Source organism: Protopterus annectens, chromosome 1.part2, assembly GCF_019279795.1.
Source record: "Protopterus annectens isolate FY-2018-M chromosome 1.part2, PAN1.0, whole genome shotgun sequence".
NCBI classification, from domain to species: domain Eukaryota; kingdom Metazoa; phylum Chordata; order Ceratodontiformes; family Protopteridae; genus Protopterus; species Protopterus annectens.
In genome coordinates, this window is record NC_056727.1 from 961,697,013 (window position 1) to 961,714,278 (window position 17,266).

The following is a 17,266-nucleotide window of genomic DNA, read 5'->3' on the forward strand; positions in this document are numbered from 1 at the left end:
GCACCTGTCACCCTGGGTTTCGGATATTGGCAAAGGCTCTTGCCACCCCATAGTGCCTTTTTAGACAAGGCTCAAATTCTAAACCCACCGCCCTAGAAAACAATAATGGAAAAAACTAAGGGTAATGCTGCTCAATGCCAGAAGTCTAAATCTCAAGATGCACGCCCTTGAAGCCCTCCTCAGTATGGAGAACATCGATGTCTGTGCTGTGACTGAAACCTGGTTCAAGGCTCCTGAGAGCACCCCGGCACTATCAGGTTTTACCTCATATCATGCGTTCCGGCCCCAAAACCCAGATCGTACCACAAAAGGAGGGGGTGTATCCATATTCATCAAGGATACCCACACCTCCAGACTGGTGGCAACTCACGAAGCATCAGAGACCATTCAGGTGCAATTAACCATAGGCAAAACTGCTCTACAGTTTGTAGCATGTTACAGGCCACCCTCTCAAACTCAGGAACCCCACACAGCCTTCCTGAAGACACTGGAGAGTATAAATGTCTCTCCAAACACCATCATATTGGGTGACTTCAACTACCCAAACATAGACTGGGAACATTACTCAAGCCCCAATACCCTAGCCCAAAGGTTCCTGGAGTTCATAAACTCAAAGGCTATGGCACAACTTGTCACCATTCCCACAAGAGGTGAAAATATACTAGACCTGATCATCACAAACATGGGGACAAAATGCTCCACATCGGAAGTATATCCCTCATTGGTGAGATCAGACCATAAACTAATCTCACTGGAGATCCACATCCCGCCCCCACCCCCAACAAAAAAAAAACACAGTGAAGAACTTCTCAAAAGCCAACTTCACACTTCTTAAGACTGGTGTGGTATCCTTCAAGGCCCCTGAGCCATTGGAAACCACAACCCACGCTGCTGAATCCCTTACAAATGCTTTCTACGAGCACCTCCAGGATTGCATGGATCAAGCAATCACAAATAAAATCAAGACCCTTTCCACCAAAGACAAGCGCCTGATCTGGTGGACCCCAGCCATAAATAAACTTTACAACAAGAGGAGAAAGCTACTACAAGATAGAGCAAAATCCCTAAAAGGGAAGACATCTCTGATCAATACTAGTAAAAAACTACGATCACTCATAAAATCATCCAAGGCCAACTTTGAGAGAAAAATCACCAAGGACTCAAAAGACAATCATAAGGCCTTCTTTAGCTATGTTAGAAATCTGGGTGGAAACTCCCAGATATGCTCAGAATTAGTCCAAAATGATACAAAAATCACTGAACCCACAGACATTGCAAACATACTGGCAGACAGGTTCAGTGAAAATTTCTCCCTTCCCTCCCCCCCCCAAAAGGAGAAATATCTATCCCAGCAGAGTGTAGCCTCCCAATCATCTCAAATGCCCAGGTGAGAGCTGCTCTCTCTAAAGCTAAAAACACAGCATCAATGAGACTGGATGGTGTCCCCGGCTGTGTGCTACACGAACTCAGTGAGGAACTAAACCCACACATAAGGCTGCTGTTTAATCTTAGCCTAACCACAGGATACGTACCCAAAGAGTGGCGTACGGCAACTGTGGTCCCACTCCACAAAGGTGGTGCTTCTACGCAGGGATGTCGGGAGGCATACGCACTGTACTGATTTCAGTACAACTTTTTTTAAAAGGGGGTAGCTTTTTGAAAAAAAAAATGTACATATTTTAATGGGTGTTGGCTCCTTTAAGGAGCATACCAGCCAGTCGGAAGTGAGCTCACATCATGTCCGGCTGGCTGCGAGCGGGAAACAATCACTGAGTTGGTGTAGTTTGGAATTGGAAGGCAAGCAACATTCGCAAATGGATTATCGGAATTCGGAAAGCAAGTTCACAAATGGAAGGTGTGTGTGGATTATCGGAAGGCAAGTTCACAAATGGAAGGTGTGTGCGTGTGTGTGTATGTGTGTATATATAGCAAACAAAATTGTTTACACTTCATAGCTATGATTTAGACCATCTGCTATGATTTAGACCACTCCAGTGACCCTTATCGATGGTCTTGATCATCCTTTACAGATAGAGCTATTACAGCTGCAGTCTGTAATATTCAATTGCACTCCCTGTGAATATCATATTCAAGGCGTTATGATTGCATCCTATAATGTGTAGCAGTTTGGTGTTGGTATTTTTGAGCTAAACAAAAAGCACCCTACAGAGACCAATTCATTGTGCCATTTAAGTGATCGTATGTTAGAGTTTTGGCTGTAAAAAGCCGTAGTAAACGCAATCCTAACATGAATGTTTGGTAGTCACCTGGTGGTTCGGCGAAAGAACGCCAATTAGAAAAAGGCAGGCAGAGGTTGCGCTTTACGAATAGCTATACCAAGGGATTTAACCCCCTTAATTGCTTCGCAAAAGTTAATACACCATATTTGGTAGAACATGTGAAAACATTGACTACTGTATGAAGTCAAATACAAACTTCCTTGTTCGTTAGTGACAGGAAAGTCTTGTGTAGTAGAGAACCATAATCTTCGCAGTCGAATTTTAGGAAGGGAATCCATAAGCTCATAAACCAGACTGTTAGGCTGTGCAGGAATTGTTTAGTGTTCGCTTTGACTAAAAGTAGTGTCGCTAAATGAGATGCTTTTTTTGTTTGTCCTGTTTTTCTAACTTATGTACCTCGAGATGAACGGTGCGAACGATTCATGTGTCTGTGTTAAAGACATTAAGCCTGGACTGAAAAATTTAAATGTCGTCTTTATTCTGGAAATTGGTCGTGTTACTAAAACAAAAGATGGACATGAAGTGAGAGCGTGCAAAGTGGCAGACAAGACCGGCAGTATCACGATCTCGGTTTGGGACGAAATGGGAAGTTTAATACAGCCAGGGGACATCATCCGTTTGACAAAGGGGTATGTTTCTATGTGGAAAGGCTGCTTAACACTTTATACAGGAAGGGGAGGTGATCTTCAGAAAATTGGGGAGTTCTGTATGGTATTTTCTGAAGTGCCAAACTTTAGTGAACCCAGCCCCGAGTTGATCAACCAGTGTGTCCAGCAAAACAAAGTTCCACAGGGTGAACAGAGAAGCAACTCTCCTCCAGCAGGTACAGTTCCTCAGACTGGTAATGGAAATGGTACACAGAACACTGGAAATAATGGACCTCCTAACAATCATTCCCAACAAGAGAACTCTTACTCTGATCTTACAAGAGTAAATGGCCGTGGTCCACTAAATCGTGTTAAACCAGGGCCAAATGTTACAAACCCCTCACAGCAGTCTGTGGCAACAATTAACAATGGCAGGGATCCACGACGAGTATCCAGAAGATGACCTTCACCCTTGACCACCTTTATGAAACTACAAGCCTACTTGAATATAATTGCACTTTTAATTTATAACAGACTGAAAGTTGACTGAAAGCATTTTTATGTGGGTATTTTCTTGCAGCTGGGTGGTTGCAATTGCATTTGTTAAGTTCTTTCATTTGACAGCTCAGTTTTCTCGTAGCAGAGTTGCTACTGCAGGAGTCCAGTTAAGCGGTTGATCAGAGATAATAAAGAAAAAAGGAAACTAAAAAAAAGGGTTGGGAGGGGGCCTAATGGTTAAGGTGTTTGCCTTATAAACACAAGGTGCAGGGTTTGAGTCTCACAAGGGATAATTGACTAAGCTTAAAATGGCTCACAAGGGCAGTTAGCTTAGTACTAATCTAATCTATGAACCTATGAACTTCTTTGTGTGTGTGTATGCCCCCACATACTACACCTGCTGGCTATAAGTGTTCAGGCTCAAATCCTGTACCTTTGCTTCAGGGTAAGAACAGCCTAAAGTCCCTAACCACCACCATTTCTGAACTTTGTTCAGATTTGCTTTTCTAATGGTTGTGAGCTATGGTGAGAACTGAAATTGTATTTCTCGCATTATTGTTTTTGATGTTTGTCCAGGTTTTTTGTGCTAATGTGTGAAGTGAGAACTGAATTTGTATTCCCTCATTATTGGCTTTGTTTGTCCAGGTTTTTTGTGCTATGAGGTTGAGAGCTATCTAAATGATGGCCATTAAGTTTGTCTTCCTATTTTTCAAACTGCTGATTTAGCATTGTGGTATGTTGCACTGACTATGGTGTATATGGTTCTAGGTTCAAGACATGCATGGTGATAAACACAGCGTTTTATTCTAGCAACTTTTCAAAATTATACAAGCAATGTTTAAAATGTGTCCCTGTTTTTTGGGCTTTTGTCCCCCCCTCAATAAATGTTGACTTTTTCCAGATTTCTGAGTGTCAACATTTTACAAGGAGCTGAGAGCTGCAGGGGAACTTAAGTTTAGTGCTGCTGATGCAAAATTGGATTATACTGTTAATAGCACAACAGGTAGTGTACTTGCTTTTGATGCAGAAGGCTGTAGGTTCTTCTCCCACAGTAGGTAGATGCATTACTGAAACTGTACTGTGTTGTAAAGGGGGGTGGATGCTGTAGTCTGTTTTGGCAAAGGTATCTAGTAGTAACTATGAACCTGTTATCAGTTTACCATCCATTCCCTATTGCAATATTACTAGTGTATCATTGTTTTTAATGCAACATAGGCAATTTATTCCTAAAGGGCAACAGGCACATTATTTGTAGATGAAACCATGAAATATAAAGTTGTTAGCAGCAGCCTCTTCATTAGTTACAGATTTCTCTAATGTGGAATTATGTAGATGGCTTTTACTAGTTCAGAGATTGTGCATATTTACTGATACTGGTGGACTGTAGAAGTTTGAGTAGACTTTTATGATGGAAGGTGTATCAAAGAGCACGTGTATGTTTCATGTGCAAGGGGCCTACGATTTGAAAACAGCCCAAAGTTAATCTTTATCTGCCACTGGCAAAATGTATTTTCTTTGAATGTGGGTTTCAATGCCGTTTCAATGAATGAGTTTCAAGGGCAGAGAAGTTTTAATGCTAAGTCTAGTTTCATTGTGAGACTGCATTGCTTTGTTTAGCAGATATTTATTGGTGTTCGTGCTGTAAAATGCAAAATAAAACCTTTTCTGGCAAATCATTTAGGAATGAAGTCACTAAATAATGACCGACGTTAAGTTTCAGACGTCATAGTCTTCAGAAAAATGCATGCTAAAGCAAGACCTGATATTCTAGCAACTGTCAAGTTTATACAAGGTCAATTTTTTGTACTTTGTATGTTCCCCCAATATATTTGGCCTTCTCCAGATTTCCTGCATTAAGAGGTTGAGAGGTATGTGCAAATCGCTTTATAGAATTAGGAATATCCAAACCTCACAACTGTCCCCAATTTTGGCTCAAAATGTTGCTCTCCCCTTAATAATCTCTCCGCAAAATAGCAATTTTGGAAGAAAACGTGGGGGGTTTACTTTACTTTTATAAATAACTGTAATGAGCAGAGTTATACATTACTTTTATTTCAGAAATGCATGTAGATTCTCTAATTTTGTCAGCTGCTCTAAGTTAACTGTGCTCATATTAAAATGGTGTCCCTTCTTTGACAGGTTCCCAGCTGTATTGTCTGGCAATTTTATATTTTTGCATCACATTTTTGGTCCGTTTTTCATAAAATTGTGGTTTTCTGACAAATTAGTGGCAAATTGTTAAAGACTGAAGTTAGAAAATAATGGCAGACATTTGAGTTTCAGATTTCATACCTTTCAGAAAATTCATACTAATGCAAAATCTACTATTCTATTATCTTTTCTAAGTTTATAAGAGCAATATTTAAAAAAAAATGTCCTTATTTTTGGGCCTTTGCCTCAGGTTTATTTATGAGTTTGCTGCTGTAAGAAGTTGAGAGGTGTATGTGTGTGTGTGTGTGTGTGTGTGTGTGTGTGTGTGTGTGTGTGTGTGTGTGGTAGGTAGCATACCTCTCAACTGTCCAAATTTTGCAGAATGTCCAGATTTTTGCCCCATATTTTTTGTCTGTTCCTCATAAATTTTGTGATTTTCTTGAAAATCATTGAAGGCTAAAGTTGCTAAATAATGACAGACATTTGTTTCAGACTTCATGTCCTTTAGAAACATTCATACTAGCACAAATCCTGTTATTCTAGCAACTTTCTCATACTAGCACAAATCCTGTTATTCTAGCAACTTTCTAAGTTCACGAGAGCATTATTTAATATCTGTCCCTGTTTATTTTAGGCTTTGTCCATATTTCTTGCACTAAGAGGTGGGTAGGGGTGTGTGTGTGAATGAAACATCCTAGTTAGTGGTAGCAGGTGGTTAGTAATTTAGTCAAGCTCAAAACCTGTACCTTAGTTACAGAAAACAAAAGCATAAATTCTCTACCCCAACTACCATGCTGCATTTTTCAAAGAACTGACATTTCAGGTTAATTTTCAATTCAAGGAACCGAGTTTGAGTGAATATATTACTGGGCATTACAGCAAATGCCTCTTCATCGACACTAAAAGAGCGAACCATGAATTACGAGAATGGCCGTAGCTTGGCTGGAGAGGGGGGTAGCGGTTTGAGAGCTGTGAGTACAAATTTGAAAATCCTAGCTACACCCCTGCTTCTACGGACCCTGGTAATTACCGCCCCATAAGCTTAACAAGTCTGGTCTGCAAAGCTATGGAGAGGATCATAATGGAACTCATAAATAAAGACATAGGGGACCTACAGACATTGGATCCTACCCAATTCGGCTTTGTCAAGGGCAGATCATGCCTCTTGAACTTGGTCGACTTTTTTGAAACAGTCACCAAGGCCATTGATGAGGGTAAGGCAGTTCACACAGCCAACCTTGACCTTGCAAAAGCTTTCGACACAATACCCCACTCAGGTATCATAGAAAAGCTCACCAGCTTAAATGTAAACCCATATGTCACAAGATGGGTTGCAAACTGGCTCAAGGACAGAACCCACAGGGTTAGAGTTGCTGGTGCCATGTCAGACTCCAAGCCGGTCACAAGCGGTGTCCCACAGGGCTCAGTCCTGGGCCCCCTCTTGTTCGGCATCTACTTTTCAGAAGTGCAGTCAAACATAGGAGGATTGTGGCTGACAAAGTTTGCAGATGACTGCAAACTGGGCGCCATAGTTGAAAATCCATCACACACAGATATCCTTCAGAGAGGTCTCATAGAAACGGATAACTGGTGCCAGAGCCATGGCCTTAAGCTAAACGCCAAAAAATGTATAGTCATACCCTTTGGTAAAAACAAGGTAACCCCAAGTTACCACATAGGTGGCAATCCATTAAGCACAGAAGAGGTTATCAGGGACCTGGGGACCCAAGCTGAAAGTAACCTTTCTTTTGACACTCACATTGCCAAAGTGGTTAGGAGGACCTTCTACATTGCCCACCTGATTATGAAGGGATTCACATCCAGATTAAGGGAGGTCATTGTTGCCCTGCACTCTTCACTTATCAGACTAATGATTGAGTACAATGCCCCATTCGGAATGCATCTTACCCGACACCTGCAGCAATTGGAAAGACCCCAAAAGTTCCTCACCAAAAGGATAAAGGGGCTCAAAAATATGCCATATGCTGCTCGACTGAAGAAACTCCAGCTCTATTCAGTCGCATACCATCTGCTCAGAGGTGACCTGTGCTTGACATACAAGGCCATGTCCAACCCGGAATTAATGGCCTCAAAAAATCCAAATCCACCAGAGCCACAAGAGCAAGAGACTTAAACCTCAACACGGATATAAATAGGACGTGCTGGAGGGACAGATTCATCACCCAGAGACTCCCTATGCTGTGGAACAGAATCCCGGTCCATGTGAGACAGAGCACCTCGCTGGCTCTGTTCAAGAGGAATCTTGACCAGTGGATGGGAGATCGTAGGTTTACCCCGGAGATCATCTCTGTATCACTGCTGGACAGAGGCACGGCAAACTAATGGGTATAGTATTCTTCAACCTAAGGGGTGGTGAAAGCCACACAACTCTGGCTAGGCTTATAAATGCCCTAGGACAGATAGCCTAGTATGAACCTATGAACCTAAAAAACGACAAGCAAATGTCTCAAATCGGATATCAGATATTAAACAGTGCTCTTATATACTTAGAAAGTTGCTAGAATAACATTTTCTGCATTAGCAAGCCAAAAGTATGAGACAGCCAAGGACATTCTATAAAATCAGGGACAATTTCAACTTTGTTTCACACAAAAATGATCAGAAATTAAATATTGCAGTGTATTTCACACAAGTGCATACTAATCATGTGAAGCCAGACTTTAAAATGAGCAAACGACAAAAGTATAACTTGCTTTCAGCCAGTACCAACCTTCTATTTAATGACTGCAATCCTTAATGATTTGCCAGACAACCATTGATTTTATGAGGCTCAGACATACCTCTCAAACTTCCATCTCTGAAATGAGGAACACTAGCCCTCATAATGTGGAGCAAATGAGCAACACATACTAACAGCTTACTAACAACTTCAGCTATGATTAAAATATGCTGGTTTTACTCATACAAAAGATCTTTTAATGAATTAACACAATTATTTTCTATTTACCATGGATATCAGTTAAAAATTCCTAACAATGAATGTGTGACAGAGTCTTTTAATGTGGAATTTGAGGAACATGAACTCTTTAAGACCCCAATTAGGTATGTGTCCTTGTAATGAGGTACACTTGAGAAGTATGGGCGCAGACAAAAAAAAAAAAAACATAAGACAAAAACATGGACATTCTGTGAAATCAGAAAGAGTTTCAGGTTTGTTTCACACAGTCAGCAGTGAATATATATTCCAATATATTTCATACAAATGTGTACTTGTCCTGTAAAAGGGTCTATATCAGAATCTCGAAGAAGCCTTTCAGCGAATGCCTCTTCACCGACACATACTGAACGAACACACTAAACTGCGATCATTCAGAACAGTGATTTCTTTCTCCGGGAAAGAAATCACTAGGCCATTCATTTTAGTTTGCTGGTTTCTCTACTGTAGTGCAATCTCAGAGTTGGTATATTTAGTTAGGGGTGGTGTGTTTATGGTTTGAGGGCAAGTAGTTTCTTTCCCAGGGAAATAAATCACTGTTCTGAATGATCGCAGTTTAGTGCGTTTGTTCAGTATGTGTCGATGAAGAGGCGTTCTCTGAAAAATCTCTTCAAGATTTTAATATAGACCCCTGTAAAGCCAGACTTAAGAAGATAAGTTTCTTTATTCCATAGCCAGCACCTCCATTTCTCTTATTTAGTGACTGCAAGTCATAATAGTCTACAAGAAAACCACAGATTTGTTCATAGGTTCATAGGTAGGTACTAGGTTATCAGCCCAAGGACCTATGTAAGCCTAGCCAACAAGGTTCCCTGGTTTACGCCACCCAAGAAAGCTATTTTCCTGTGTCACTGTCGAGCAGAGACACAGAAGTGATCCCCGGGGTGTATTTCCTATTTCCCATCCACTCATCAAGATTTTTCTTGAAGAGTGCTAATGAAGAACTTTGCTTGACATAGATGGGTAGCCTGTTCCAGAGTATGGGAAGTCTCTGGGACAGGAATCTATCCCTCCAGCATGTCCTGTTTATTGTGGTGACAAGGTTTAGGTCCCTAGAGCATGTAGCTCAGAGGGATTGGGATTCCTTTAGGTGTAGCATGTCCAACAGCTCTGGGTTTGACATAGCTTTATATGTTAGGCAGATTTTGAGACACAGACCGAAAATACAAGGCAAAGTCAGGGACATTCCATGAAATCAGGCAATCTTTCAACTTTGCTGCACCTAAACAGTCACCAGAGAATAAATATCCCAATGTATTTCATACAAATGCGCACTAGTTCTATAATCTTTAAAATAAGCAAACAACATGAGGGTAAACTGAGTTCATTAAAAGCCAGCTATTGCCCCAATTAGTTACTGCAGTCCTCAATGATTTGCCAGAAAACCAATGATTTTATGTGTCATAGACCAAAACTATGACAGTTTGCTCAGGGTGCCTGACAGCCTAGCTACAGCTCTGGAGACAATTAAAACATGATAAAAACAATAGAAAAAATGCAAACCATATCAGCAATCCACCTTAAACACTAGCAAGGCAAATTCCTACTCTAACACTAGCAGATATACAGCAGAGTACCATATAAAAGCATTAATATATTAATAAATGTAAAAATAATGGCCTAATCCCAATGCAAAGTCATACAATGTGATGACCATACATCCTTTCCAAATCTAAATCACATCTTGACCAATAGAAAACAGAATGTACCATTCCATTAAAAATCACACTTAAAAACTGAAAAACTAAATGCAAAACAAAAACATAAATAAATCCCAAGTTGGTCTAGAACAGCAACCCTAAATGAAAAAATAAATAAATTAATAAATAAAATCAGTTAGAATTGAAAAGTTAAATGGAATGTACACTAAATATGTAAACAACAATAAACAGTCCTTACAATCCTTCCTTTAATCAGTACACCCAGATGAGTCAAGAAATATCACAAAAAAGTTATAAAGAAAATGTGGACCTTCCTAGAAAACCACATTGTGAGTCTGTCTGGAAAAAAATCACACAAACGCACACACACACACACACACACACACACACACACACACACACACACACACACACACACACACACACACACATTCCCCATAGGATTCTTAGTCAGAGTAACATCCAGAAAAGCAATGGTGACTTCACTAAAAGAAGTTGTGAATCTTAGAAAGCTAGTGGTGCTTTCCAAGTATTCAACAAAACATGTCAGCTCTCCAGCATCCTGCCCCCGGAACACAAAAATGTCATCAGCAAATCTAGCATTCGATACAAGGGTTAAGAATCCTATGGGGAAGTTGGATACAACTCTATATAGAAAGGCATGTTGGAGGAATCACTGTTTGGACTCTCATAGTATGCATCCTAGGCATACCTTCCAGAATATAGTACTGGGACAAGGCATAGAGTATCTCGGTTATGTATGGATACTGATGGTTTTTTGAAAGAATTGGATGTTCTACATGGACATTTGTCTGATAGGGGTTATTCCCAACATTGGATAGAAAAAGGGAAGGATATAGTTCTACGTTGTAGAAATGATAGGTCCAGACCATGGTTCTCTGACAATGGTGGTTTAGCAGCAAATATGGCCAAGAGACGTTCTAACTATGGAAGTAACCTGAGGATTATGTTGCGCTATAGTAATAATATATATGGTATTTGTAATATTATTAGGCAAAATTGGAAAATTCTTAGGAGTGATGAGAGCCTGAGGGACAAATTAGATGCTGAACCCAGATTTATTTTTAAATGCAATAGTAATTTAAAAGATTTACTCTGTCATGAGCCAGGTATGAAAAGCAAGAACAACAACACATTGGTTTCTGATGGCACTTTTCCATGCAAGCACTGCAAAGCATGTGCTTATATAAGCAGACAAAATTATTTTATACATCCTAACACTAGTAGAAGGTATACTTTTGCATTTTATGTGGATTGTCACACTGAGAATGTGACTTATTTGGCACAGTGTAGGTCTTGTCCCAGTTATTATGTGGGCAAGACAAACTGTAAACAAAAGACTAGAATTTTAAATCATCTATCTTCTATCAGGTTAAAGGATGAGCGTAATGCTCTTTATCAGCATGTTACACTTTTTCCTAACCATGTTTTCTCCTTTTTGGTGCTACATATCATCAGAATGAATAAAAGAGGGAGGAATGTTGTGAATATTACAGAATGCATTGAATTACAATGGATTATAGAGCTAGCAGCTGATAGCTCACCTGGGCTAAACAGCTCTATCCCTTTAAAACCTGCTTTAAAGAGGAGGCGGGTTAAACAATGTCTATGTTTAGATGATTAATATTGAATCTATGCTCTTAATGATATATAAATATGTTTTATTTTATATGTAGGTGTCTGAAGAAGGGATTTTACCCGAAAGCACTAATGTCTGTTTTTTAACAATAAATAATTTAACTTATGCTGGTCTGTTTGGACTCTGCTTTTTGTTGTTTACTTCTACAAGATTACAGATATTTGGATTTTATTTAAACTATTTCCAGTTTTATAGTACAAACACTGATAGCCATTTGCTAAACAAAACCATACAGTTTCAGAGTGAAATCAGACTTAGCATGAGCAGCAAACTTCTTTACCCTTGAAATGGCACTGAAACCCACATTCAAAGAAAATGCATCTGGCCGGTGGCAGATTGTTTACCTTTGGGCTGTTTTTCAACGATAGACCCCTTGCACACATTTTTTAGGACAATGCATACATGCAAGTGTTCTTTGATTCATCTTCCTTGTATTAAGTTATATTCCTTGTATAATACAGCATGACTTACTAGATTGTGTTTAAAATTTTTCCGTTTGAACATTTTTTCCAGTAAGCAGTGAAACAGAACATATAAACCAATAATGAAGAAACTACCCATTTCTGAACATTTCAGCCACTTAAACTTCATTACAGTCCAACAATATCAATCGATATGCACAATCTCTGAAGAAGTAAATGTCATCTGAATAATTTCACATTAGAGAGACCTGCAACTAATGAAGCGATTGATTCTGGAAAACAACTTTACATTTCAGTGTTACATCTAAAATTTCAATGCCTGCTGCCCTTGAAGAATAAATTACATGTTACATTAAAAAAAATTGGTAAGCTGTTAATATTGCAGTAGGGAATGGCTGGCAAACCAACAACAGGTTCATAGTTACTAGGCATCTCATTCAAAGGAGGACACACTCAGGAGTGCAGCACCCCCCCCCCCCCCCCGTTAAAGTACCAGCAATTCAGCTACATGGTATTGGAGTAGAACCCACAGCTTTATACAGCAAAAGCAAGTATACTGCCTTTTGTGCCACTAACACTGCTTTCAAATTGTAAAGCACAAACACTGATGGCCATTTGCTAAAGCAAACAGTTGCTCATTAAAACAGACTTGGCATGAGCAACAGTAAACTTCTCTTCCCTTGAAACTTACTATTCCTTGAAAATCCACTGAAACTCACAATTTCTTGAAAAATGTACTGAATGAAAAATACACTGAATATCAAAATTCCTAGAAAAATGCACTGAAACTCTATAAATAGTCTGGTAGTTGATGTAGATAATTCAGGCTCTTGTTTCTTGTAACCAAAAGTTTGAACTTAGGCAACTTAATTAACTATACTGGGGCCTAACTAGAGCATTTTATAGACACACACACACACACACACACACACACACACACACACACACACACACACACACACACATGCACACACGCACACACACACACATACTCACACACACACACACATATCTCTACCTTACCACCAACAGAATGCCACAGAATTTTCATCTCAAAAAGAAGACAGGGACCAAGCAACTTTAAATTCCATGCACACAGAAAAGCAGCAGCAACAAAAATATGTGTGCATCAATGCATGTCGATTCTCAGTAATGCAGATATGCATGCGTGCGTTCATAAAGAAGAACACTGTTAAAAAAAAAAAACAGACATGAATTTTTGTTTTTTCTTAATTAAATATTAAATGTTGAAGCAACCCCCTGGACAGTGCACCCCCCCACCACCACCACCACCAACAGGCGCCAGGTTGCCTAGTGCTGGATCTGGTTCTGCTAAGTGAAGAATACAGTTTCTACTAATGCTTACAGAACTGATACTAAAACAGTGCTTGCTGAAACTTAAGTGTCCACTGTTACTTGTGGCAGAAGTTACTGACAGAAGATGAGTTATCTTGATAAAAATGAAGGCAGTTGTAATTGAATGGTGATTAGAGCTGCTGCCTCACAACACTTGTTTCTTCAGTTTGGTTGTTGGCTGGAGCGCATTCTGAGAGGAGTCTTCATGTGTTCCCTGTGTTCATGTCAAGTTTCCTCCTGCATTTCAGTGGTGTGATAGAGGTCAATGGGCATTTCCCTAAATTACCCCTTAGTGTGCATTTCATGACAACGTGAGAGAGTGAGTGTGCATCCTATCATGGGCTTGCACCCTATTTATGATTAGTTCCTCTGTCTTGTAATCAGGAAGTACTGGTGATAGGCAATGGACCTCATGCAATCCAGTGTGTAATGAATGATTGCGAAACCATCAGAACATTAAACATGTCTCTCAAAACGGAGAGAGAAAATCAGCAAGGAAAGGACAGCAGTATTGTTGAAACTGAATTCATCTTCACGTCTTGTTCAGTACTGTCACACGATGGGCCAGCAAAGTTTCACCAACATGACACTGGCATATACAGTGTATTTTGTATATCACGGAGAAAGGTAGGTAAAAACATAAAACAGAAGACTGGATGCATGGGTCCCTGGACAAAAAAGTGTCCACTCTTGGTGTGCACTGGTGCCAGAACTGGAAAAAAATTACATTGTATGAGTCCTCAGAACATGGAAACACATATTACAGGGATAAGCCAGGTTCAAGTGGAGAGTCCCCCCCTCCTCTACCACGTTAGAAGGAAGAAGTAGCAAAAAAACCACAAAAACTGACAGGCCAAGCAAGAGGCATAGAGACAATAAAATGCATGTTGAGGATAAGGAAGAAATAATGCATTGTCATTATTATGTAAGAATCCCAGAATTTATAGTCAGAGTAACACAGAAATTAGAGGAATGAAAAATACTTGCACGTGAAAAACTGTTAGAAACTAAAGATAAAACGTTAAGATCATTGATGCAACAGATCAAGAAGAAAATTATCTAGATGAAGAAACATTGGGGCATCTAGTAAAAGAAGTGACAAAGGAAGTGAGAAAAAACACTTTTTCCCTAAATGGAGAAAAGGAAACTTGCACATGTGAAATAAAAGAAAGATCTAATGTGATACAATATTTGTGCAGGGAAGACAGGCAAACTAATGAAAACATAAGATTCAGCTCCAAATAGATTTGACAAGAAATACAGGTCAAGACACTTGATATGGTAGATTTCACAATAAAAAATAAAAAGACCACAAATGGGGTGTAAAAAAGAAGATCAGTTAGGTAGAAATTAAAATATAAATTGCAATGATAAATCATCTGTAAATGCAACAGTTCAGTATGAAAACTCTATCATTGCAGAGTTGCTGCATAATGGACATCTGGTCTCCAGACAGACGAGCATCAGCTGGACCAGGATGCTTCTGAAGAGGATATGCTCTCCCCGGAACCTTCTCTGGAAAACTCACAGAGAACAGAGACCAAGGAAGATGCTCTCAGCCCTGAAAAATGTGATCTAAGGGAAGACCTGCTTTTTTTTTAATATAGATGGAGAAAGATATTAAGATAGATGAAAAAAACAGATTACAGAAAGTAAATAAAACCAACAATGTTAGACAATTGGTAAAACAAATGAACACAATAATCAGCACTATTACAAGAAATTCATTTGAAATAAAAATAAATAAGTAACTATTGTGCAGTTAAACTAACACTGGATAAGGTATTACCATAAAAGTGTAAATTAACAAAAGAAATGAAGGGAACAAGTAGAATGTCACCATGGAAACATCAGCTAGAGAAAACTATAAAGCAACTATGACAGGAAGTAATATTGTTAAAATAATACAGAAAAGGGAGCAGTTCATCAAAATTCCTTAGAAAGATGTGGTAAAAGAAACACACTGTATCAAAACAGACCAGGATTTAACATGTGCTATTTCCTATAATAAACTAAAAATACCAAAGACAGAAAACATAAACTATGTGCAGATAACTATAAATGAAAAGTGCAAAATAAACAATTCATTGATGACCCCCAAAAGTTAAAGTGAATTGAGAAAAAAAGCATGAGGAATAGAAACGCCACCAAAAAAGAAATATGTACATTTTGGAGAAGTATTTATTAAGAATCTGTTGAACCTAAAATTGCCAAATGGATAAAAGCATTAAAACAGTTAAAAGTTTTAATAAATAAGATATGAAATGGGATGAAGTAACAGACTGAGAATCTGAGACAAAATTAAGAAGAGCTCCTAAGTGGAAAACCCTGGCCTCAGATTCAGTTCCTAACGTCTGGCCACAAGATTTAGCCTTGCTTAAAAATTATTTATATGTACACCGTCAACAGACACCAGCCTGATTAACAACAGACAAATGACACTTCTCCTTAAGACTGAATCTGCTAGCCATCCTATGAGCTACAAACCAATAACTGGCAATATATAAATTTATAAACTGCAACTGATGTAGGCAGAGTTTATAGCTATCTAGAAAAAACATATGGCAATATAACAAAAATATTATAAATGTCATGCAGAACTAAGGATGATCTATTTTTTAAATGAAGCCATAACAGAGAGCTATAAAAAGGGTAGAATTGTAAATCTAAATAGGACATGAAGATATTTCAAGAAAGCATTTGACAGCATCTCACATTTATAAATAATTGAGTGCTTCCAGATGTATAAGATACATCCTATATGGCTCAATTACATTTCGGTGACTATGAAACAGTGGTAAACTACCCACCCTACAGCCAGGCCCTGAGAAAGGGCAAATTATTATCCCAGACAAAAAAAAAATAGAGGGTGATATTCTAGGGGGATTCTTTGTCACTACTGCTGTTTTGACTTGCCTTTAACCCATTAAGCTGCTTACTTAATAGATTAGGCTATTGTTGTAGCTAACTCAAAGAAAACAAGTTTGTTTAAAATCATGTCATCTACCTTTTATGGATGATTTAAAATTGTACAGTTTATCAGATGTGGACCTGCAAGCAGAAATACAAATTGTTAAAACTTTTTTCAGATTGTATATGAAAATCACTTGGTCTTGATATGTGCAAAGGAAACAGAAAAACTGCAGCACTGAGAAAACATCAACCTGGGACATTAATGTGATATAAAAAAACTTGAGCAGGAGGGAATATAAAAATAATTGGGAATAGATGAAGGGTTAGTAATAAAACTGCAAATGAGAACAAAGCTCAGCAAGGAATAATTCAGAAAACTAAAGCTAATATGGAAAGCTGAACCGATCCACATTGCTAAGCTAATCTACAACCAGAAAAGTGTTGATCAAGTCCTTATTCAGCATGATGAAAGCATTAAAAAAGTATCTTTTTGTTAAATTTGTGACTATTATTCCTTTGAAATGTTTTCTAGTTGTCGACTCACTGCTAGTTGCTCTACATTTGTGGTTCAATATTTAAAACTGCCTTGACATCTAGGAATAAAGTCTAAGTTGATCTTCTTATTCTAACTTACAGCTTTGGTGAGATTGATTAGCCCAAAATGTATTGGATTCTTTGGACAAGTAAACAAGAAAAATGCTTCATGCTTATTAAATTATATATAAAAACCGGTGTATGTCAAGATTATATATACTCCTCGCTTTAAAAGAAGTATGTGCCTCCTCAAAGCTGACTACATGCATAGGTCTGCAGTTGTGGGAC

The 17,266-nt window shown here is 38.7% G+C and overlaps 2 protein-coding genes across 2 annotated transcripts in view; one reads left to right on the plus strand and one right to left on the minus strand.

The window, feature by feature from the left end:
• Window positions 1-17,266, minus strand: part of LOC122792425 (protein disulfide-isomerase A6-like) — a 907,246-nt gene that overhangs the window by 534,256 nt on the left and 355,724 nt on the right. The gene's annotated exons all lie outside the window — the stretch shown is intronic.
• On the plus strand, window positions 2,610-3,540 carry LOC122792193 (SOSS complex subunit B2-like). Its single transcript, XM_044059919.1, has one exon. It carries the CDS (start codon window positions 2,631-2,633, stop codon window positions 3,288-3,290), a length of 660 nt encoding a protein of 219 aa, XP_043915854.1. The 5' UTR covers window positions 2,610-2,630; the 3' UTR covers window positions 3,291-3,540.

Bases quoted from the DNA above. Each gene is read 5' to 3' on its own strand.
- LOC122792193 (XM_044059919.1), top strand. From the start codon at position 2,631: ATGTACCTCGAGATGAACGGTGCGAACGATTCATGTGTCTGTGTTAAA.